Genomic DNA, 24510 nt, shown 5'->3' on the forward strand with positions numbered 1-24510 from the left:
CTACAAAACCTATCCTTACTTGGTATTTGGGGTCCTGTCTCTAAGCTTCCCATCTCTGAAACTCAAATTGCAAACAATTCTCAATACCACTGCTACCTGTACCACCCCCAAGCTAGAGATCTGCTAAAAGCAATTCCTTCTCAGTACTGTCCAGCTACAGATAAATATCAGAAATGTTAGCTAGGTTTGCAAAAACACAAAACATGAGCAACAAAAAAAATGAAGCTTATGCATACCACTTATGTTAAAAGCCAACACTATTAGAGAGTTTTTGTTTTTCAGACTGAAGTCTGAAAATCGTTCTTTAGCAAAGCAAAGGTTCCACCTGAAATGCAAAGCAGGCCAATCTGAAGGGAGTAAACAGAAGGAGCATGAACCTTTACTCACAGCTACCATATTTGATGACTTCTACTCTACTTCTGAGCACAATTCATAACTGTCAAACCAGGAAAGTCCTGACCTGTAGAATCCTACCCAATGTCTGAAGTATTAGGAGTAAGATGTATACAGACAACGCACACTTGTATAACCAACATGCTTCTTAGTACAATCCAAAAGTGCTGTAGTTCTCAGAGAGAATGTTTCTCTCCAAAAACTAAACCAGCAGCCAATGAATTTCTAGTACATTTAATGCGTTTCATGTAACAAAAGCTGCATCTTCAAAACCTCTATTTCAATAGCAAGATGGAAGAAACTCTCAGGAACAGAAATCTGCATTCCACAGACTGCTAGTGAAGGATGTGGAGGAAGAGTTAATTTGAAGCAGAAATAATCATTGTATTTCACTCAGGAGGTTGTCACACTTCTGCAAATGACAGAGGTCACACTGCCAGCTCTACTCTCCCAGTTCATTGCTTGCAAATCGGGAAGGAGGGAGGAAGGCAGGCAGGCAGGAAGAAAGGCAGGCAGGCAGGAAGGCAGGCAGGCAGGAAGAAAGGCAGGCAGGAAGAAAGGCAGGCAGGAAGAAAGGCAGGCAGGAAGAAAGGCAGGCAGGAAGAAAGGCAGGCAGGAAGAAAGCCAGGTAGGAAGAAAGGCAGGCAGGCAGGAAGGGAACAACTGTCAAATAAAAGAATTTTCACAGAATGTGATGCAGCATTTCTTTTGGGAGTTTTGGAGTAATGTATAATTAAAATATCCACAAAATACTGCTTCAAACACGGCTTTGACTTATTTTTAATTAAGAAGTTGAGTAACAAGTGCTTTGTATTGCAAGCTGTTGGCACAGAGGCAACAAAAATGCTTTCTGATTCTCTCTAATGTGCATTTTAAATTAGAGATTGAAGAATACAGTTTCACCAGGTTCCCTAAACCTTTTTCTACTGCAAAGCTACAAATAGGTTTTTACTCAACTGAATATGAATATGTCAGCCACTGTAAAGACAGTGTGCTAAGAATATGATAAAGTTTCCTACTTAAAAATCTGGTTTCATTTTGCGTATCTTGAAAACTATTACAAACTTATGAAGCAGTATTATTGCAAAACTCAAGACAGAAGAAATACCTGTAGTTGATGCACTAATTTTTACAACTAGATGAAGGAGTAATATTTACAAGATTAACAGGACCAAGCACAAAGACAACCACCAGCACACCGAAACGTTGAGACAATACTCAACGTCATTCGACAGAAAGGTTCTTTAACCAAATGAATTCGAATTGATCTAGCTGTGACCCTGTCACATATGCATAAAGCTCAAAGTCCAAAGCAGTTAGAAATGAGACATTTTTAACATCTTTAAACACGATGTGGGAAAAGGGAAAACAGCAAATTAGTTAGCAAATCCTGCTAGACTGAATAGATTTAAAAACGTGGGAGAAAGTTTTTTTGGAAGCTATAAATACATGTACAAGAAAGATGAAAAAAGCAACCTTTAGAATACATGCAATCCATCTGGAGAAAAAAAAATTCAGAACTACAGCAGATGAGAAAGACAGGAGTGCAGTGATGTGGAGCAAGTCTGAAAAGCAAGAGTGGGAAAAAATTATATAAAATTTTCAATGCACCAAAACAGCCAAAAAAACTCCCAATCCTGAAAAAAACCCTGTTGGTTTTTGGCTACATAAGTAAAGGCTGTTGTCCAAAAGAAACAGAAAAAAACCACCCTCTGTGGGCTTCTGGTAAAACTATGCTTATCACATTATGTACATTTAAACACATTCCAGAATGATGGGGGGGAGAAAAAAGAAGGTTTTTTTTGGAGAGAATTCAAAAGAGAAAAAAAATGAAAGCTGGAAGATCAAATTACAAGAGAAAATTAAGGGAATACAAAGCATTACTTCACTAAATGGTGACTAAGAGCAAGGATACAAGCATTTGAAGACAGAGATAAAGAAATATAAATGAAACATTTAAACAGAAGCTTACTGATTTATCTGGCTATACAGAAATGTCTTCAGAAGGAAGGGCTAGAAGCCATAGCAACTGGAGTTTAGAGCAAATGTAAAGGATAGATGAGAGATTTTTGCTAAAAGACTTCTCCATCTTAGCTTACTATGATATGGTAAAAAGACTGTGAGAAGGGATACTCCAGTTTCTGGCAGAAAAAAGAAATGCATTCCACTAGGATCTTAAAATAACTGAAAGTATTAGGGAAAACTATATTTTTAAAAGGATCTAACAGGATGCTGAATCTATATACTTAGTGATCATATATCCACACAGCTTTCACCAACTGTACCTTCTAAAAAAAAAAGTGGGTTTTTTTCATAAATACCTGTTAATTTCTGCCTCTTAAAGAGCCTCGTACCAGAATGGTAGCTCAGAAACAGGTTTGAAAAAGTGCTGACTGGTGCACCAAAGAATACCTTAATCATTGATCTTTCCTTGCCTTATAACATGGAGCAGATGATGAAAATAAACAAGAGTTTTATATCAGCCGATAAAGCAGCTCTTGTAATGATGCAGCTGAGGTGACCCTCTCTGAATCATGAGCTGTCTGGAGAGCAACTACAGCATCTGAAGGTGAATCAAGGGATTTCTCCCAGATAGAAGTCTCTACCTAGTGTAAGGTCACTAGACAAACGGCTCACTGAAACCCTTTTACACTGGAAAAGCTCTGCCAAAAGTAATAATAATCAGGGAGGCCTTTAAAAAAAATTGAAAGAAAAAAAAAGAGAGAAAAAAAAGCTTATTCATGGAATGAATTCCACTATGATCAAGTTATCCCCCAAAGTGAAAAGGTTTGAAGATCTATTTTTAATCTCCTGCAACAAGTCACCTGAAAACATGGCCTAGAACTTGAATCCAACCCAAATTTCAGCTTTAGAAATTACTTACTTCTGATTTCTCAACTCTCTGTGCATTATCAACTGGACATGGCTTGTACTACTTTAAATTATAACTGAAGAGCTGTTGTGCTTCACTGATGAACAAAGCAACACACACATATTCTCTTAACTCTATCTGACAGCTAGAAAAAAGATGAAGGTCTTCCCTCAAGTACTAAACGAGTCAGAGTGGGTCATGGTTCAGCTGTCCCACAAAGCAGAAGTACAGAAAGATAACTCCATTGCCAAAATATGCCTACATGCACATAAAACCACAAGCTTGGGAAAAGTCTGGTGAGCCTCACCTTCAGTTTGCAAGTATGATATGAAGCTTGGCTCCTACCGTTCCTTAAACTGCTAGTGGTTGCTCTCCTAGAGGTTAACTGCTTTTAGGAGTGATAGAAAATGATCCTGAAGCCTCAGCTGATAAGCTGCCTTAGCAAAGCCAACTGTAGTACCACAAGCAAGATGCATATTACCCAAAAAAATACAAAAGACCTACTAGGTATTCTGAATGATACCTAGACCTAGGAATGTATTCCACAGCATGGAATATACTTGTTTGTCATCATATTTGAAACAAGAGAAGTTTCACAATTCTGTTGCATTTACGTTCTCCTGCCACGTTTGCACACCTCTGTAATAAATCCCTTCACATGTTTATTATTCAGTGGGTCTGGAGCAGGCTACCCCTGTTATCTTAACCCAGCAACTACTAGGCTGAAGCCAAAGGGACACAAAACTACTGATGAAAACACATAGAACAGGATACACATATACTCACCCTCATAGAGGTTTCTCCACCGTGGGGCTGTTGCAGCCTGAAGACTTGAGCAACCATGTGTTCTGTGGAGGGGTGCAACAGGATACGTCGGGAAGCCAGTCCCACCATAACATATCTGCCCATTGGAGACAGGCTCACAGAAATCGCATTAGGCCCTGTGAAGAGAAGAGGGGTTATTTCTCCCACAGGTTGATATCCCTCCCTATGCTTCATCCTCACAGCTTTTTAATTCTCTTCCAGCATTCCCATAACATATGCCATACTAATCTAATTCTTATAAGGGGTAGAGAAGAATAAGGAGACCTGCACAAGTTACCAATCTTCCAAGACATTTCCTTGCTGCCAGTGTTCTGCCTCTAGAACAATGAAGTCCTTTAAGGGATTAAAAAAACCTATCCCTTAGCAGGTTCCCCATAGCAACACTTTACTTGTTGAGACCATACCACAAGTCTCTCCCCAGCAGTACCGTGTCTGAGGCTGGCTAGAAGGCCAATGAAATATTTCGTGCTGCTATAACTACTGATGGCTATTGCATTTCTTACTGAAGGCTGATGTTCTGAGTTAACTTCTTACACCCTCCACCCACCCTGACTTCTTGCTGCATGCTTACCAAATCGCTTTGTGTAAAGCATCTCGCCCAAGTTGTGGGGTGCCAGAGAATATACAGCCAGTATTCCTTCATCAGGGAAGCCTCTTTGACTGCTGGGAATGAAGGCTGCCAGCAGCTGCCCATCGGCAGAGATATCACAGCTAGCATCGTTGTAAATTTTGCAGTTTTGGACAAGCACATTCACAGAGGCTACAAAAAAGAAAGGAATAGTGATTAAAGCACTAAGGTTGAACAGAGAATAAAGTAAGATCTAAACCTAATGTTGGAGAATGGACAGTACATGCTAAAGGCACTCAAGACATTTAGCTTCCTCCAAAAGTTTATGAAACATTAATACTCTGATTAATGTAAAATTTGCTCCAAAACGGAGATAAGATACTGCAATGAGCCCAGGAAATTAAATCTATTTACCTCCTGGAGCCTTCAGCCAAGAAATAGTAGCAATTGTACTTTATCAAACCCTTCCCTTTGTTGAGTATAACACTATCCTTTGCAAAGAACAGCACAGTTTAAACAAGTCTTGAATCATGACACTCTGACAAACTCCAGCAGTGGTCTCATTAGAAACAGTACACCTTAATTCATTTCCTTTTCTCTTGTGGAGCGCCTAGTTCCCGCTCTTCTCATCTCCAACAAACAGGAGATGAGTGAAAAACTCCTCCCTGCAGATACAGACATTCATTTCTGACAGCTGATTTTTACACCAATCTTGGAAAAAATAAGTGAGAAAAGGCAGAGACTTCTCCAGCCAGTCCTCTATTTAATTACTCCAATATTTGAGACACTCATACAAATCAGTGAAGTAACTGTTCAGCAGGCAGTAGGGAGCCTAAAACCAGCAATCCACAAAACCAGCAATCCACAAAACTTACAAGAAGTTTTACTTTAATGCCTGATGTTGTGCTGCTGGGTGACCTCATACAAATTTGTACACACCCTTTGTACCTTGCATATGCAGACTACAAGCTCTTTGGGCTACTGAATCTTACTGTGCCTGTGTGCCATTCCTAGTATAATGAAGTTCCAAGGCCTTTTAGCACCATCTTCACGAACAGTTCAGTGGTGCCTTGGTAAGACATGGTTGGAGTTATGTTCACTCCCTCAGCCTAACCTCCAGTTTTTCACTAAACTCCAGTTTTTCACTAAAACAGCTCCAATTATTCCAGGAGGTTTGAAGCTGAAACTGCATACACTGTTTTGGAGATGGGGGAATTTCGGATTGTAGTATTTTCAAACTCAAGGGGATAGAAATATAAAAAAAAAACACCCCCCCCATTTGCAATATAGAAAGTTTGCACACTAGAAGACTGAACACCCCATCTCCCATGCTTGAAGCTATAGCATCATGCAAAACACTGTCAATTTCTACAGTCCAGAAATGATCTTCTAAACAACCAGACTATGCCTAGCCCAGAAGTGGCTTTGATATGTTCAGCTAAAACTGCAAATGAGTTTACGAAGGCAATTCTTGGTCTAGATTCCTTATTAGCTTAACAAAATAACAGTGCCAAGAATGCTTTGTGCATATTTCTGAAAGTCCAAACTTCTAAATTAAATTAAGGTTGTAACTCAATATTTGAACAAACCCTACCCTTTGTTTCCAACACATGTCTGGAAGAAAGCTACATCAGGGAACTACTATGACTGAAAAACTCCTCATAGTTGCCCGAGTCACTTCTAAGCCAGAACAGTTTCCCAACCCGGTACACCACATGGCCACACAGATGTTTGCAGCAGCAGAAAAGGTAGTCATGAGGGGGAAGCAGACAGGACTGCCTCTTCTTCCAGCATTGCTGATTTAAAACACTTGCTGAACATCAGCTTTAATTCTTCTGGTCTCAAAGACATTTTTCCTGGGAACTGCTTTCCTCTGTGGTTGAGTATCAAATTCTACTGTTCCATTTAAGAAACTCTGATGAAAAAGAAGATGAGGATAAAAAGTGGACTATGTAATTACATTCAGTACCAAACCACCTACACCTGTACTCTAAATTTATTCAACCAATTTTTCAGTCTCGAAGCTGCTAAAACCAGTAATTTTCAGCCTAGTATAAACAGAAAAGTGTTGAACACAAAAAGGTAAATAATGGTAGTCATTATCAATGCTGCAATACCAGTATCTAAAATACACATGGCCCTTAAAGAACAGATGGTTCGAAAGATGACAAAAGTCTGGAGTGCTTTGTCTGAACCTAGTTGAACAGAAAGACAAGAGAATAAAGATTAAAGACTACACTGCCTAATTTTTGAAAAAAAAAGTAGAATTAAAATGTGCCCTTTTTTGAAATCTAGGCTTCATTTAAGTACTCATTATGTCACCAGAAAAGAAGATGGGCATCAAGACAAGAGCTGCAGTATATGCTGTGAACTAGCTAAAAGATACACGACAATGGGTTGCACTATTGTAATCCCAGTCAAACTGGGAGGATTCCTGGTGAGTTCTTCAGTGACTCATTTCAAAACCAGTCCTTTTTATTAGCTTTATCAATGGGCTAGGCACACAGTGGAACTGGCTGATGAATTCTCTTGATAAAGCTGGGTAATTTCATTAACAGAGCATTACCAGGCCACACAGTGAACCAAAGTACACAGAGACATAACAGAAGTGAAATGAAGGAATTACAGAGTGTGTTGACATTTATAAATTTCTGGTTTACCTGGGAACTTCTCAGTCAAAAACAAGAGAGAATCGACTTTGGTAATCATAGTAAAGACTGAGCCATTCACTCAGTGTAACACTGAAAGTTATTAACTGCAATCCTAACCTGCACCAGGGAGCACACTTTCAGCAGAAATATCAGTGCTGATACAAAACCATGTGCTAAGACCACATACAGGATACTGGGCACAGTTTGGGACAGCCACGTTCAAGAAAGATACAACCCTAAATGGTAACATGTTCATCAAAGAAGAGGACTGAGGAAAATGAAACATTATTTTATGCTTAAACAAATACATAAAACCCCCAAACAAATAAATACGTAAGGAATTATATATTGTATTTACAAAAAATAACAGAAAAAAGTGTCAGAAAAATATCACTTCTCTTTACAAATAATGCTGACAGGTAAGAGAGTAAAAGAAGCCATTGAGTTTGGAAATTGGGCTTCAAGCAGAATAGCAAGATTCTAGAATAGTCTTTCAACAGAAGTGAAAGGAGCCAAGAATTTAACCAATAATAAGATAGAATATTAGGAACTACAGGATGTGCTTGCCTAAGACAGCAGAGAGACAGACTACTTGGCTAAGGGTGTCCTTTCTCAATTCCTTTGTAGTTGTACTCTAATGAGCTGTGATCTAAAGAAATGGGGAAAAAAGGAGCGCGGGGTCGGGGGGGAATATGAGAACACATTGAAAAGGTGAGTATTGGGACTCTCCCAGTCACACCTGAGTTAACTACTTAAAAGAGAGCCAAGCAAGAAAACAAGCAAAATAACGCACTACATATGGAGAGCATTTGCCAGAGATACAACTATGAAAAACACTCTCACCACCAACCCTGCAAAAAACTGATTATTAGAAAATATAGCCCAGTCCCTTTTTGTGGGTCTAAGAACTGTTCTCTCTTATTCCTATTCTGCATCTGCCTAAGTTTGCCCTGCATCTCTGGACTCACGATGCAGTTCCCTGAGGTAGCCACAGTTTCTCTATAATGTTAACTACTGTCAGTTGCTTCTCAATATTAGAAGCAATAAAACTATATACCTGCTTCCTAAGATCAAAGGTATGGGTCTCATTTAATCATAGGATGGTTTGAGTTGGAATGGACCTTAAAGATCATCTAGTTTCAAATCTTCTGCCATGGGCAGGGACACCCTCCACTACATCAGGCTGCTCAGGGCCCCATCCCACATGGCCTTTAATGCTTCCAGGGATGGGGCATCCATAACTTCTCTGGGCATCCTGTTTCAGTGTCTCATCACCCTCCGAGTAAAGAATTTCCTTTTAACATCCAACCTAAATCTCCCTTCTTTTAGTTCAAAACCATTCTCCCTTGTCCTATCATTACCTACTCATGTAAAAAGTCTCTCTCCATTTTTTTTTTCAAAGCTCCCTGCAAGTACTGAAAGGCTCCCCAGAGCCTTTTCTTCTCTAGCCTGAACAACGCCAATTCTCTCAGCCTGTCTTCATAGGAGAGAGGCTCCAGCCTTCTAATCATCTTTGTAGCCTTCCTCTGGACTTGCTCCAACAGGCCTAGAGACAGGTCCTAAACAGGACCTATTTATCCCAGGGACCCTTCTGTACCAATGAACACCTGGTGCTTTTCAAAGAGGCGCACAGGCAATGTTTCTTCCTTGTTTCTATAACAATTGAAAAATCACAGTCTATAAGAATCCATGTCTCTTCTCAGCTTTTAAAGACTATTTTTTTTAATCTAATGCAAACTTGGACATTCCTAAGAGAAGAATCCCACATCTTCATTTTTGCAAGATAAGAAATGTTTGTATTTCTTCTGTACTATTTACAGATTCAGGGACATTGACATGTCCTGTACATATCCTTGCAGTTCCATGGCTAATTTTTTCCTTTCCAAGTCTCTAATCCTCTTCCTCATCTAGCATTTACTATATGTCTTTGTAAAACAATGCTGAATTTCGATCACCAGTCACCAAGAATCTATTTATCATATAACACAGGTTCACTCATTTTTTATTTACAGGATTTTTTCTCTTTTTTTTTTCCCCCCACTTGCCCCTCCTTCAGCACAGCAAAGAGGTTTTTGGTGAGCAGTTCACAGTGATGACCAACATGACTGCAGATCGTCTTGCTTTTAAAGTTTGTTGCATATGTGGTGAATATCTCCTAGCAAAACAGTTTGTGAGTTCTCCTGCCACAAGTGAACCATCTTTTCCCCTTGATGTGTGCCTGGAACATAAATATCACAGATGCAAGTTGTGCTTAACAAGAAAGTGCCATTTATTTCAGTCTTTCAATATTCGATTCACGCTGGCATTATGGTTCTTTGCTCTTCCCTCATTTACAAAGGATGAGAGACTGAGGTAGCACTTACACTTAGAACCAAGAGAGCCTACTGTGCCAGTAGAAAAAGTCTAAATGTGAGAGGTGGTGATCTCAGCAAGGTTTCATTTTAAGGAACAGCATCTAAGAGGTTTTCAAGACATGGGAAAGATAAGATACCCATGCATTTGACAAAGCCAGAAGCTTTTTGATTTCTTTGAACCTGAGGCCTGATCTATGAAAATGAAACCAATAGAGATTATTTTAGGGGGAAATAGTTGCTATTTTTGGAAAACTGCTGACAACAAGGTTGCCCTTTCATTCTTTGTTTTCTTTTGTCATTAGTCCAGCCACAGAGCTGACAGAACATATCAAAAGAAACATCAGAGAACAAATTAGTCAAGCTGTTGTACCAACTTGGAGTGCTTACACCTACAGCATCAATTCCACTTGAAGCTGGGGAAGGCCTGGAATGCTGGCAGCAACAGCACTTTTTGCCAAAGGAAAACTGTGCTGGGCGCACCATCCGCTCCTCACCACCACTGTGGATAGCACTTTCTTCATAGCTGTTCCTATTTAAAAAATTGTTTAGCATGCCTTTTTTTTCCTTCTATTAAGTTATTCTGCATTCCACTGTGGACCAGTAAGTATTGATCAAACCACACTCCTTGAGTCCCAGACAGTGTTAGAACAGGACAAGTTCCTGATGCATGACTAAATATGGAAGAACAAGACTAGTTCAGCCACAGTGGTTAGAAATTGAAACAATGAGCAGTGAGTAGCATGAGAAAAACTATAATCAAAAGATATAAACAAGAGACAAAACCTTCATATATTTTAGCAATATGAAGGCTATACTCTACACTGTTTTCAATACTTAGCTGCAGGAATTCTAAGGATATGCAACATTTACTAGAAGAATATTAAATAAATGCAGAGATAGCATTGCCTCTGCTGTCAAATTATTTCTCCACCCTAATGCTGATATGACTGACAATTATAATTTAAGACTGGGTAATGTTTATTTCAGAGCTATTAGAAGCAAAACTAGCAAAAGGAGAGAAGAAATCTGAAGCCATCTTTTTCCATTTTGCAATTAATAGAGAAAGACAGGGAAGAGACTAAAATCCCACAAGTCCCTGCAAAGCCATTTTCCCAAGACCGCTGGGGTCCACTTTTGCGTTCTTGCTGGACTGAGCATCAGTGAGGTTGCTGCTGCAGAACCACATCCTGAGCCTGGGGCTCCCAAGAGTGCTGGGGCCCAGACACTGAGATCACAGGACTGCATTTATCACACTGCTGTCACTTACTCAGATGTGTCTGCTTTAGAGGAAAACATCCTACTTCCAAGCTATCTTTTCTTTGTTTAATTGTAACAGGAAGAAGAGCTGCTTAAAGATAGAGGTTGGCCACAAAGTCATTTTTTTGATGGAGAGTGGAGCTGGCAGGCAGTCCCAAACTCCAGCTGCATCATTTCATCTGCCTGAACTCCCAAACCACTTGTAGCTCAAGTCAGTCCTAGGACATGCGACAGCCCCCTCTGCGTAAGCAGATTCCCTCACAGAACTACCTCTGATTTATAGGAAACAAGGGGGGGAAAAAAAGGAGATACTGAGGTCACATGCTTTACTTGGCAAATAGTTTATTTCCAATATCATGAAGAACCAGGAAAAAACTCCTACAACCCATCTCTCCGCTAATATATATTTAACTTCACAGTATCTTTCATTTATGTCCCTTGGCAAACTTGCAGCTTGCTTTTCTTCTGTGGCTAGGCAAGCTTGGTAAATACCTGGTTTAGGATGAGCACAGCTGCTACATCTCCATACAACCCTACTAGACCTTGGCAGAAGGAGATAAGGCTAACTAGTCTAGATATGCCAGAATTGGACTCGGCACACAAAAAGAAAGAAGCAAAGTAAAACTGAGTATCTCCAAATGGTAATAAGACAAGATGGACAAGCCAAGTACTATGTAGCACAATGTGGAGAGTCAGAAAGGCTGAGGACAGACTTGTAGCAGAAGTGTGGCCTACAAGAAAGGCACAACAACAATAGAAACCATACCCAGTTAATTGGAAGCTATTTCAGAATAAAAGCATCCTGGTAGGGGATAGGGAAAAGATTGAAATATTGATGTATTGAGCAGCAGATGGTTCTTAATTTCTACGGGATTCTATAAATTATAAACAAACATCTTATGCTTGCCTTTTTTTTTTTTTTTTCTAATTAGCAGCTGCCTCCTCAACAGCCAGATGAGGCCAAAAAATAAGCTATGAGCAGCTGAAGCACTCTTCAACTGCTTTAGAACTTGTAGAAAGTCCCAAGGGATTTAAGTTGCTTCCCCCTCTGACTTCATCTTTATTCTGTTCCAGAGTCTCGCAGGACCACTGAAAGTATTGCCATGTGGCAAAACTTTGCCTTGAGCACTGATGCCCACAAGCAGCTGAGAGGAAACATGGTCAGGACAGGTGACTTAAACTGTTCAGAGGGATCTTCCAGCCATAGAGCATCATGCCCAGTGTATAAACTAAGGGAGTTGGCCGGGAGTGACCAATCACTGTTCAGGGATTGGATGGGCATCGGTCAGCAGGTGGTAATTGTCCTACTCATCACTTAGTTTTCTTGGGTTTTATTCTTATACCCTTCCCCCCGCCTCCGTCCCTTCTTTCTCTCTCTCTCCCCTCCCCCTCCTTTTCATTACTATTTTTGCTATTGTTATTGTTAACTTTATTTCAATTATTAAATTGTTCTTATTTCAAACCATGAATTTTATCTTTTTCTGATTGTCCTTCCTATCCTGGAGAGGCGGGAAGAAGTGAACAAGTGGCTGCTTAGTATTAAACCATGACAGCCAGACTGGATGGAGCTTTGACTAACCTGATCTATTGAAAGATGTTCCTGCTCACAGCAGGGGAGGTGAAGAAGATGATTTCTAAAACTCCATTCCAGACCAAACCATTCTTTGATCTGTGATTTCAATTCTCTGCATCTCTGCTACTACAGTGTCAACCACATGTGATCCTTTTGTGAGTCCTTTCAGCAACCGGACACTACCCCACAGAGACCTCTGTAGTCAGAAACGTAATTTCTGGAAAAGCAGAACCGACAGGGCTGGAACTGGGAGAGTTTTCTTAATTCATTTCAATGGCTACCTGTGAAAGCAGAAGTCTTTCTGAAAAAAAAAATCCCTGTTCTCCTTAAAAAAGTCAGCCCCTCAAAGCAGAACCTAATCTGCTTTTGCTGAGAAGTCAAGCAATGAATTTCACATATGCACAGATATGGCCCAAGCTAAAAATCACCGTACAAAGAAACATTCATGAATATCTACCTCCTAGCTTCATCCCAGGCTGCCACAAACATTTCCGCAGCTGTGTAAGCAAGCTATATCAGGATACCATTCTGGATTAAAATAGCCTTTCTAGTCAAGTTAGTTTTAGCCCTGAAAATGTCATTCTTTGATCAGCTGACCACAACCACCAAATATGCTTGTGCCTGTGTAAGGAAGGCTCTTCCAATGCAAGAGCTAGCTTATGCCATGGAGCACACGGTCTAAGGGAATATTGCTTATATTCCTGACTCAGGAGCAACTTTCACCTGAGAAATGGGGCAAATCACTGCTTTTGCAAATGGCTAGAAGGTACATCTACTTCCCGGGGCTTCCAATACTGGTGACCAAAAGACCAGGGTCCTGATTCCCACAATGTACTGCAGCACTTTAATCCACACTAATGTCAATAACTTAAGAGAAATCAGACCCAGTTCATTAGCAGGTTGTAATTTAAAGGTATAAAGACAGTATTTCTCTAGGAACTTTTTAAGTAAGAGAACGCTCACAAAAACGCTCACAGAAAAGTGCCCCATTTATACGTGGATTTGCTGATAGCAAGAATACACAAGCTAGACAGAGCAGGAACAGCTCTGCAAGCTTTAAGTCAACTTTCTCAAAACACTAAGCATTTTATAGTTCCAAATGCAACATGACAATCAAGTAATCCAAGGCCTGTAAAATACAGATGCCTTTGAAATATCCTAGAGCTTATGGTAGCTCTGGTTGGTACAGACTTAAAAGACGGTACCAGTGCCGTTTCTAGCTTACCATTGCTGATTTCAGGCAGATCAAATTTAGTGAAGTCCCACCACTGGAGTCGGTAGGTGGTGTTGGCAATGTTGCTGGCCACAGCTGATTGTCCATCCCCAATCACAGCACCTACAGAAAAGGGGGAAATAATTAGCAATTTAACCTCTATGAGATTATCCAGAAAAAAAGCTGGGGAGACAAAACCATAGAAAACTCAAAACTCTAGATTCTTAAAAAACCTTATTTACAGAAATGGTAACATGTTCCCAATAAGCCACAGAACACAGGAAATTAATAGGAAAGCATCTCCCTACAACACATTTCTGACAGAAAATAAAGTTGATAAGAGGTAAGACTTGCCCAGACACATAAGGCAGAAATCCTAATCAATTCATTTGGTGCAAATGCATTCTTACTTATCAATACTAGTGAAGCTGTATTTTCACAGACCAAAAATATTTTAGTACAGCTATGAAGGCAGATCAGAATATATACTGATGAAAAGCACCACCTTGGCAAATTACACACATTTGTGGACATAATCATTGCTACTACTGTAAACTTCACGCAGAAGATACAAGTTGCCACAGTATTTGCCACATAGTAAGGGCTGTAACAAAAAATTCACAAGGAAGACCTATGAGCTGGCCCTTTGCTCCTCTAGGTAGTCCAACCTCCAGCAGGCAAAGGCTGCTCTGACTCTAAGCAAGTGACATGACCCTTGCTAACCACCCATGGATTTGGACAATAGCCCAAAGCAGAAGGCAAAGCAGAATACCTCAGAAACATCACAAAGAACCTAATTTTCCAGGCAGAAAGCAACAGTCACTGGTAACTCAAGTGAGCATACATTTGAGAAAGCTTGGATTCATTAAATGTGATTCCTAGGGAGACAAATGGTGAGGAGAAACAGTTTTAGATGATAGTACTACAGTCAAAAATCTCATGCTATTTGCAGTCTCTAGGGCCTTCCTACCTGCAGCCCTTGTACTTCACAAATGCTGGCACCCAGAGAAACTCAAGGTAATAGAATTTGGTAAGGGAGAGCAAAACAAGATCATCCTCGAGCACAAAGGACTAAAAGTAAAGCCTCTAGAGTCTGTGCAGTCTGGATTTCAGTACTCAAGGGCTGCTCTTCTGCTATCTCACCTCCAGCCCTCATGTGGAGAACAGAAAACAAGCAGTGGGATTTGCTGCAGGGAAACAGTAACTAATATCACCAACAAGACAGCAACTGAGTGAGGCAAGGAAAATGCTCTGCAGAGACAGGCAACAGGAATTCTACTCTGGGAACATAATTCCAGAATACTGATCTTATTACAGTTATTACAAAGTTACATCACCTCTTATGCAATGAGTATAACCTTTGTAGGTTATACAAACTGGGTATATATATATAAAATATAAACTGGAGAAGAACATACCCTAGGAAAATAACTGTGCTCTCCCTCTGCATCACTGAAGCCTGACAACATCACTTAACTGCTCCACAAAGAGCAAAATTCATCTAGCTCATACAACTGCTGCACCTACTGCTACAAGTATCATAAAAAAAAAAAGGAGTTGGCAAACAGTTTTGAATTTTCTTCTGTGAAGATTCTGATCTTCTCATCCCTTTACCTGTAACCTTCAGGTTCGTTACAGTGTTTATTTAAACCTCTTCACCTCCAAAGGCAGTCACATTATACACAGAGAAGGTAACAATGGAAAAACGCAGTACCGCCCCACCTGCAGGACAGTCCCACACAAATTTCAGAGCCAGCAAAGGCTACCAATTAATGTTAATGCTCCAAGTAACAGATACCTTTACCAAAGGGATTGGGACACAGGGAATGTAGAGTGAAAGGTGCATGTTCAGAAGGATTTGACCCATTTCTCAAAAGCTCCAAACCAGTGTACCTAACACTAACCACAAATCCATGATCTACATGCTTTTATTAAGTAATTATCTCTACTTATAATAATTATGCAATTGAGCAGTGCAATTATTAAATTATATCTATATACATACAACATTTGTTATATGTATAGTGAAGTGAAGTAACATTTGTATCACAAACCCTGCCAGATACCTCCCACGTGCATGCATACACTGTCCTACAGTAAAGATGATTAAAAGCATGGAAACATTTCAGACAATCAACCTATGGAGAAAAATACCCCCTAGCACAGAACTATGCTATCCTAACCTGTATTGTTCTCTTTAGTTGACAGGGAGACCATTTGAGACCATGGGTGGAAAACTTAAGAAACTTAAAATCCTCACTACAGAGCTTTTGTTCACCATGCAGCATGAGAACTCGTTCTCAGCTGGCTTTGCCCAGTCAGGGTTTCAGCCTGGATGAGAGCAGAAGGTGCTGTTGCCTCTCAAGTTGCAGTGTATGTAATCTGAAGGAAAACAACACACTTCATCTTCTTAAATGTGGGCAGCAACAGATCAGCTCTTACAAGCAGCTATTCTCACCAACCACCTGACACTCCTGTTTCCTGGGTCTTCCACTGTTCGATGGGATCACGAGTGACTGCAGTGGGTACCCAAGGGTCTCGGGCTTGTCATCCTCATGAACAGAACGACCTTTTACTGCAGAGATGATGTAGATTTCAAAATGCTGAAATCCAAAGCAAAGGCCAATTGAAATGCAGTGAACGTAGGTTTGATTGGCAGTTTTCCTGCGTCTGTCTATCACTGCGTAATAAACACTGGGTGATGGCAGAAATGAAGACAAATGCTTTCAGCAGCCCCCCCTCTTCCCCCACCACCCCAATCTCCATCCACCCCCGCTCAGCACATGACAAAAGAGTTTAAAGAGTGGGGGGAAAAAAGTCTTAACAAAGACTTAAAAAAAAATCCTCAAATCTTTTCTTATAGGCCACCTACACGTGACAGATATTTATCCATCAGTCTCAATCTCCTCAGAGGATCCAGCGTATCTTGGCATATGGAGAAATGAACCTTTGCCAGTCAACTATTGCTCATTTATGAATCAAGTCATGCAAACCAACGTCTGAGTTTAGACTGAAAGGGAAATAAGGGGTCCAAAACCACTTTCCATATCACTCCAGAACTCCCTCAGTGAAAAGCAGGGTAACGCTGGACTACTACTATCAAACACTCAGAAGAACTAATACTCCAGAGCTACACACAAACTTTAGGGTACAAGTTTTGAGAACATGAAACATCTATATATTATGGGAATTTCTTTCCCATGTATCTAACAGAAACCAGAGCTCGAATTTTTTCTAGACTAGATCCTTTACTCTTAAGTTTTTAGTGTCTGGCAGATTCCCCCCTAGTAAGTGAAAAAAATATTAAGATGCTTACAGACAAGCTTGAGGAAGCTGAAGAATCCCCTTACCTAATTTGTGACTTAGTCTGAGGCAGTGATTAGGCCTTGGAATAAAATTCCCCCTAGATTAGTACTTGCATCTCTAAGCATGAGTATCTTTGAAAAGTAATTACCTTTTTATGAAACCACTTGTAACTGTAGCTCACACTGTGGTTATCCTGTACTTGCAGAAAAGATCTATCACAGCTGAAGAGTTTTACATGTACTAGTTCTAGAGTTACTGTAATCCAGGCTCCAGGAAGTCCAAAACAGAGGACAAATCTATTTGATAAACCAAGGATAAGGCTCTTTGCTGCAAGAATACACCAGATTTTTCTCAACCAGTTCTGAAGCAATTTGAATTCAGCCAAAATGATTATTAGTCTCTGAAGCCTAGTGGAGATGCAACAGGTTCTTACACATCTCCGACCGTGAAGTATTTTATGGGGCAACCTGGTTTGGGGAACTGCCTTTGATCACAGTAAATACATTAAATATGAATTTGACAAGTCTCAGCAAATCTCTATTCCAGGCTACCATGAAGACACAGCCTTTGAAGTGGCCAAGGTAACTAAAACTGGGCTAATGCTGTAGAAACAGTATGCATAGCAACCTGGTATTTTCAACAATTTATTTTGCTTGTTCTTCAGTGTACTAGCAAGCTCTAAATAAGAAGCGGGCAAAATTATTTTCATGAATGGATGCACAAAATGCTATTAAGAGTAGTTTGGCATACACTAAGCACCAAAGGGATTTTAAGATTCAATGTTAACTGAGAAAGCCTCTAAGAGATCTATGCCCTTTGAAGACTTAAAATAAAAAGAAATGTAATTTCCCATTAGTGTTCATTCCTACTACAAAATTTCCTTTTAAAAGGGGCAATACTCAGCATGCAGAGTTCCACAGTACTGTCAGCTACGGGAATTTGAGCAGGCCTCAGCTGGTAAGTAAAGATGACTGTCCTAATAGGAGCCGAGTTCAGTGCCCAAGGGCTCCACTCACATTGTGAACAATGCAAACATCATATGGAAAAGGGAATTTTTCAGCCACAAGTTTCAGACTTCAAAAGGAAATCAGTTTATTTGCAAGGAACACAAACAAAAAACGAACACGTGCTCTGCCCAAAGCCCCCATCTCCAGTACAGTCAGGATGGCTCCTTGACATCTTCCTATATTTCTTTGTCTGATCATCTAACAATTAATATAGAAATGCATCTAGTAAGCATTTCTCTTTGATGGGAGGATCCAGTTTTCCCTCAGGGAAACTAGAAGACATTACAGTCCTTTTCAAATGCATCTCCTCTTATCTGAATTGTTTGCACCTCACCAAGCAAAGTGGTAATTTCAGGCTTCTCTGTTGCTGTTCACTGGATAGAGATCCCCTGCTCATGTCACCCAGCTACACATAGAAGTTGGAAAATCAGATATGCAATAGCATGGTGAGTTTTTCCAGAATCAGCAAGAACTGAGCTAGTAATATTCACACAGAACCTCGCAGATGAGGAAAACCCTGGACTTGATGAAAAATAAGGTATCTTATCGTAGCCTTTGCATGTACACATTGGAGCAAGCAAATGTCACTGTTCAGGAAGCTATCATCCTACTCAGGGTGACCAATAAAGAACAAGCAGTTTTAATTTCCTTGCTGTAGCTACATCAAGCCTCTCAGCTTCTGTTAGCAACAGATCAGGGTCTAAGTCTCCAACCTGCCAAGAACTTTCTCCAGCCATTCAATGTCAGATATGCACTGCTGAACAGAAAAAATCCCAACCAAATAAACTGTAAGGAATTCACAGAATCACAGAATTCCTTCCTTCTACCTCCCAAATCACTACCAATCATCACAGCCATACCACAATGAAAGTCTACAGTATTTAAGACAATTTTTGCACACTATTTATCTGTAAGAATCATAATCTCTCATGCCACTAAAAAAACCCCACAAACAAACAACAACAAAACACACAGAGAAATACCATCGGAACCATGGGCATACCACAGTGTCTTACTCCTCACCTCAATGATGAGTTAAGAGAAAATAACTGCTCAACAACTGCTAGAAAGGAGAAGGGATGAATGGGAAGTGAGAGCTTGACTTCGGCAACTGAATACAAAGTTAACAGTCATATGTTATTAATGATATGTAATTATTTAGCTTATGCATGGTTTGTAAGTTCATTCTTGTAGGGTAGTAAGTACAATTCAAAAGAAAACTGAAAATTCTGCTTGCAAAAGAAGCAGAGTTGCAAGCCTTAGTGGTGCTCTTACATTTGTACAACTCAAATGAAACTGTTAAGTGCTATTTTCTTCTTTATAAGAAAATCTTCATGAACAAGGACTGTTTAAGATCAGATGTTTGCTTTCTCATTTGTCATTTATGATGCTCTTAGCTGCAGTCGATCTGAAGTTCCATGCAAAGGCTCTACTACACCGATTGTTTTACACTAAGTAACAGCATGCATGCATAGACCTTTAAAAGAGAAAAAAACCCACTTGTTTAGGGACCAGCATGAAACTCATGTAAATCTGATGCTGCATAGAGTACTGGAATGGCATGTAAAGAGATGGAAGTGTTCCATGAAGCACTCGGGTGGAAATAAATGTCATCAGGCTACACAGCCAAGGGAAATCTTCCTACAAATTGAGGTGCTGTATCACCGAAAGAGCTCGACAGGAAAAGGTTATGGAAACAGAAAGAAACATCTGTTACCCGTGGCTGAAACAATTTGCAAGTTGTTTGAGAAGTGGGTGGTCAAACAAGCTTTCTCTTTTTTCATTTAGGCCCCTTGCTGGGAAGGGTAGTCAAGGTTGGAGTCTTTTACCAGCTAACTGCCAGAGCTGTTAAAGGAAGTTTCTGCAGACATTATCGCTTGTTTTGAGATCCTTTCCTTATTTCCATGTGATAGCGGCATGTGTTAAAAGCATGCCTCATACTACCATATGATTCAAGCAGTAAAACATGTTTCCTTCAGTACAGCCTTTTAGGGAAAATATTCAAGCACTAAAAATATATTCCGATCTGCATTTCATTTAACTAATGTTTTCGTTTGACCTTTTCTGTGTATTTTCAGCCTTTTATATGATTTGTCTGTATGCATAAAGAAACCCTAACATAAAACAATGAGTAAATGGTTGGAGAAAAGGATTTACACTTTCTTCATAATTTCAGTTAGCGATACATCATAAAATCCTCTGATACTTACAGAATCAGGTATAAGAGCCATCAAGCTACTGCCCTGGTGGGGGAGTCAGAACCCTATTTACTGGAAAATACTGGGGAAATAAAGACAACTTTATCTTGTCAGTGTGAGGAGAAACAATAATATGGGTTACAGATATTCTGCATCTGGAGGTCCATACCAATCTACTAAAAAAGTCAGTGAGATAATATATTTTAAATCAGCTCCCAAGCAACTGATGCTGCAAGAGAAAAGTGTTTTTGCAAATTAATTGGGGGGGGGGGGAAGAGGGCAGCGAATGAGGCCAAGACACACTGCTAGATGAAAAGGCAAAAAACAGCTGAATTTTGCAGTGTCTAAAGAAACGTGTATTCGTTTCCTTTACCTCTGAACCCATATATGAGGGCATATTCACAGCCCTCCTCCCTTGTAGGGTTCCAAAAACAGTAGGTGACTCTCCAAATCAAAAGGCCACATCTCTCCTGCCAGAATTTAAGTTTAACAAAATCCCTGTGAACGTGAACTAGGAAGGTCTCAATACCTAATCTGTGCTGTGTGTCACCCGGGGTTTTTCCCTCTGCTAACTCTGCCTCTTAGGATGCCTCTGCTCTGTTGTCACTGAATGCTATGCTTCCGCTCTCTCCCATCACTAAGTCCCTTGCATCATTACCAAGCCCTTCATTAAATGCTGTTGGAAGTCCGCTTTTTAACCTCCACATCTGCGTACATTCTCTGCACAAAACCAGAGCAAAATCTCTGCCTGGCAGGCATTTCCTTTTGTAAAACTCCTTCTTCTTTCCTTTTCTGACTTTTCAGAGCATGAAATGTGCCTGCTAATCCTAATTGCCTCAGATGGAAAGCCTTGCAGAGACTAGTCAAAAGGGGCATCCTTCCACCAAGCAGCTGTGAACAGGCACCAGAGACTAAACTCTTGAGTTTCCAGAGCTCCCATCTCACTTTGTTGCCTTTATGAAGAACATAAGGACAACCTTCCACAAGTAGCTATAAGGGAATGGGGACTTGCCTCCCAGACTTCCCCTCCCCTGCCTAAATGGCCCTTCCAGTCCAAGAGCACATTCTGAATTCATTGTGTGACCTGACTCAAGGTAGGCAGTCCTCAAATACTGCTGCTATATGTCAAAACAAAAAAGCTAAAGCTTTTCAGGGTCATTTGCTGATCTGCATCCCAACACCAGCAGTCTTAGTGAAGAAAAAGTTTGTAAGGTCCCACTGGCACATCCACAGCTGGCCTTTTCATTAGCAGCGCCATAGCCAGTATCACAGGCACTGAGAAACTGAATCAGTATTGCATTAAGACATTTTTGCCTCCAACAAGCATTAAAGAAGTTAACTTTCTGGTCTAGCAGTGTTTGTCTGGATTCAGAGGAGTATTTCCACTGCAGCAACAAAAAAACTCCTTCAGGGGGTTGCTGTTATTGCCTAACCAGAATATTCTTACCAACCAAGGCTTGTGTCCTCCACAGTTGTCACACCACATGGTCTACTAGGTCTACTGCAGTTCACTCATCTAACATAGATGCTAACACAGTATCAGACTAATCCAGTCTCGCCAAAAACTTTTGTATACAGTTTTCATTAATTCAGAGGTCTTGCAATTTCTTGAGATTTTCTTACAGAGACTGTTTGCCAAGACCCTTGCCAACTCTAGCCCATATTCCAGTCAGGTTATATTTTATCATCAACTCTATAGCTCATAAGTTAGTGTGGCCACAGTTTTAGTTCACACTAAGTGATTCCTCTCCTGAGAAGAAGCCCAAATAATGTTGTAACAGCACTCCCCATCTAACCAATATAGCTACGCCAACAGACAGATGTAGAATAGAGGCAAAAATAACAAGTGAAACTGCCTTACACAGAAAAGCCTTTTCCATTGTGAGTGTGCATTTTAACTACATGAAATCCTATTAATCCAAACAAATCAGCAAGCCAAATGCCTGCTACCGCCTCTGCAGCTCTTATTGCAAGAATGTGTGCTTAGCACAACTTGAAATGTGCGTGTCTTATGCCAAAACACCCATCTGCAGTGGAGAAAAAACCTCAGCAGTATCTTTGTAGAGCACATACACGCCTTATCAACCACCACATTGCAAAAATACAAACTTTCACTAACCCAAGAAGCAGTATGTTCCCTGGAAGGGTTTGAATTCTGGAGATTTAACTGTGTATCAGTACAACAAGCTTCCACACTGGAGCCACTTTTCATTGTGGAAATAGCAGTATGCAGTATTAATAAAAGCACCAAGCACAGAAACACATTCAAAGGTTTGTACTTGCCAGTGAATGGAAGACTTATAAAAACTATTACTATCCTTAAACACATTTCAGGACTGCTGAATTACAGCATAAGCCTTGTTTATCCAAACTTGCAATGGAAATGCTGCATCAGCTTAGTGACACAGACTGAGCGATCACCACAATACAGAGCACTAAGCTAAACACCCTCAATGCTTGATTACATTCCACAGTCATAATATCCTGTGAGCAGGACAGGTCAGCTGAGGAAATACATATTTGTTCTGAATTTGTACTCATCTAGGCAGGTTAAGATGAAGTCACATGCTCTCAGAGAAAAATGCACCTCCATTAATCTAGGGGGAGGTCCTGACAAATAAACTCCATAAACTAACAAACTGTCTTAGGGCAAACAAAAAGCAGACAGGCAGAATTTATAAAACGTATTTTAACATGTATTCATTAAGAGCCTCTTGTCAGACCCATATCTCCTGCAGTCACTGTGTCTCCAAAGAAAACAGACATTAACCTCGCATAGGGTTAATGATGGAACACAGCATTAACAATACAATACACCAATACCAAGAGAACAATTTACAAGGTATCCCCAATCTAAAGAGCAAGGAGAGAAGGCAGGACAGGAACTGGAAAGTAAGCAGCCATACTTGTTTCTGGGTAGAGAACTGTTTCATACTGCTTTCTGGGTAGAGAACAGAGAGATAGCCAAAAAAGAAGAAAGCGGAGAAAACACAAAATTCAACAGTAGTTTAACTCATGTGAAGGCAGTTTATAAATTTAAAGTACAGTGAGATGCAAAGGAGGAAGCCCAGGCTGGAAGAACATAATGGGGAGAACTACATTGTTCCAATTGAAAAAGAACATAGTAAAAGAAACATACAGCAAATGAAGTAGTTGGCTCTCGCAATGTTCTGAACCCTTTCTGATGGAGGAAGTTTTGAGGGTGGTTTGGCATGATCTAGATGACAGCAATGGAAACCAGATACATTCCTTACTGCTCCTAGCTTTAATGCACAAAGCACGTTGCAGCATCTCAGTGACTCACAGGGATCTCCGTATGGAGCCAATTCAGGCTCAAGGGATGACCCAGATCCCAGTGCATGTAGAGCAGGACTGACAAAGCATGTCAGTCCACACCTTGATGGACCATGTGTAACAACAGGAAAGTAACCATGCAACATCTGGAACACAGATGCAGCATCAGAGCTCCCAGAAGGCAGCAGGACTCCACCAAGAAGTTTGACCAAACTCATAACCTTGCAATGACTTCTGTAAATCTGTGCCACAGCTCAGTTCAACCCAGACAGGTCCAATCCACCAAAATTACAACAGAGACTACAGTTGAAAAGAGACTAACACCTTATCGCATTATTTTAAAAAGTATTAAAAGTAAACTCAAAGCCACATACAGAAAAACTAAGGCAGCAGAAGTACTTCTTAGCTACTCAGCATGCAGGCCCTGTGCTACACAATGGACGGATACTTCAGATGGGTTTTATTTCTTTTTTAGGGCAGATTTGACCTTAATCCAGCTTGAATTAGTTCATAATGCTTCCAGAGGGTGCTAAGCAGACCTGTCCAAGAAGCTGCTGTACAAAATAACCGCCACAGCTATTCCATACAGCATTTATGAGCAAGAATGTAGGGAAATTCACATGGTGAAAATAGGGGAATCACAATTTACTAGTTTATGGTAAAATTTTAAATTGTACACAAAAAGATTTGGAGCAGGCCATGCTTTACTGGAGGTAGGGGGTCACAAACTAAAAAGAAACTGGTGAAAGGTTAAAACATCTCATCCTCACAGCAGCAGAGACAGAGGTCCGGTTCCTACGAGATCAAAGAACCAGCAGTGATACATTCTAGCAGATAATGAGCACTCCAGGCCAGCCTCTCAATCTTAGCATTCAGTGTAAAATTACAGTCCCAAATGACAATTTTATTAGGCCTCACAAGTCATAAGACAGCAGAATTTAGACAGTAGCTCACTAAAATCACAGGAGCAGAGAGACTGACATCCAATTACAGCTATTT

General features: G+C 40.3%; 1 protein-coding gene across 2 annotated transcripts in view; it reads right to left on the bottom strand.

Moving 5' to 3' along the window:
* AMBRA1 (autophagy and beclin 1 regulator 1) overlaps nt 1–24510 on the bottom strand; it is a 128516-nt gene that overhangs the window by 39527 nt on the left and 64479 nt on the right. For both annotated transcript variants that reach the window (XM_017808090.1, XM_017808081.1), the window contains 3 exons: nt 13719–13829; nt 4662–4850; nt 4052–4206 (listed from right to left, as the gene is read on the bottom strand). In XM_017808090.1, coding sequence (XP_017663579.1) covers nt 4052–4206; nt 4662–4850; nt 13719–13829 — 455 coding nt within the window. The remainder of the gene's footprint in view (nt 1–4051; nt 4207–4661; nt 4851–13718; nt 13830–24510) is intronic.

The sequence above is a fragment of the Lepidothrix coronata genome, unplaced genomic scaffold (genome assembly GCF_001604755.1).
Source record: "Lepidothrix coronata isolate B3197 unplaced genomic scaffold, Lepidothrix_coronata-1.0 Scaffold1, whole genome shotgun sequence".
Taxonomy (NCBI): Eukaryota; Metazoa; Chordata; class Aves; order Passeriformes; family Pipridae; genus Lepidothrix; species Lepidothrix coronata.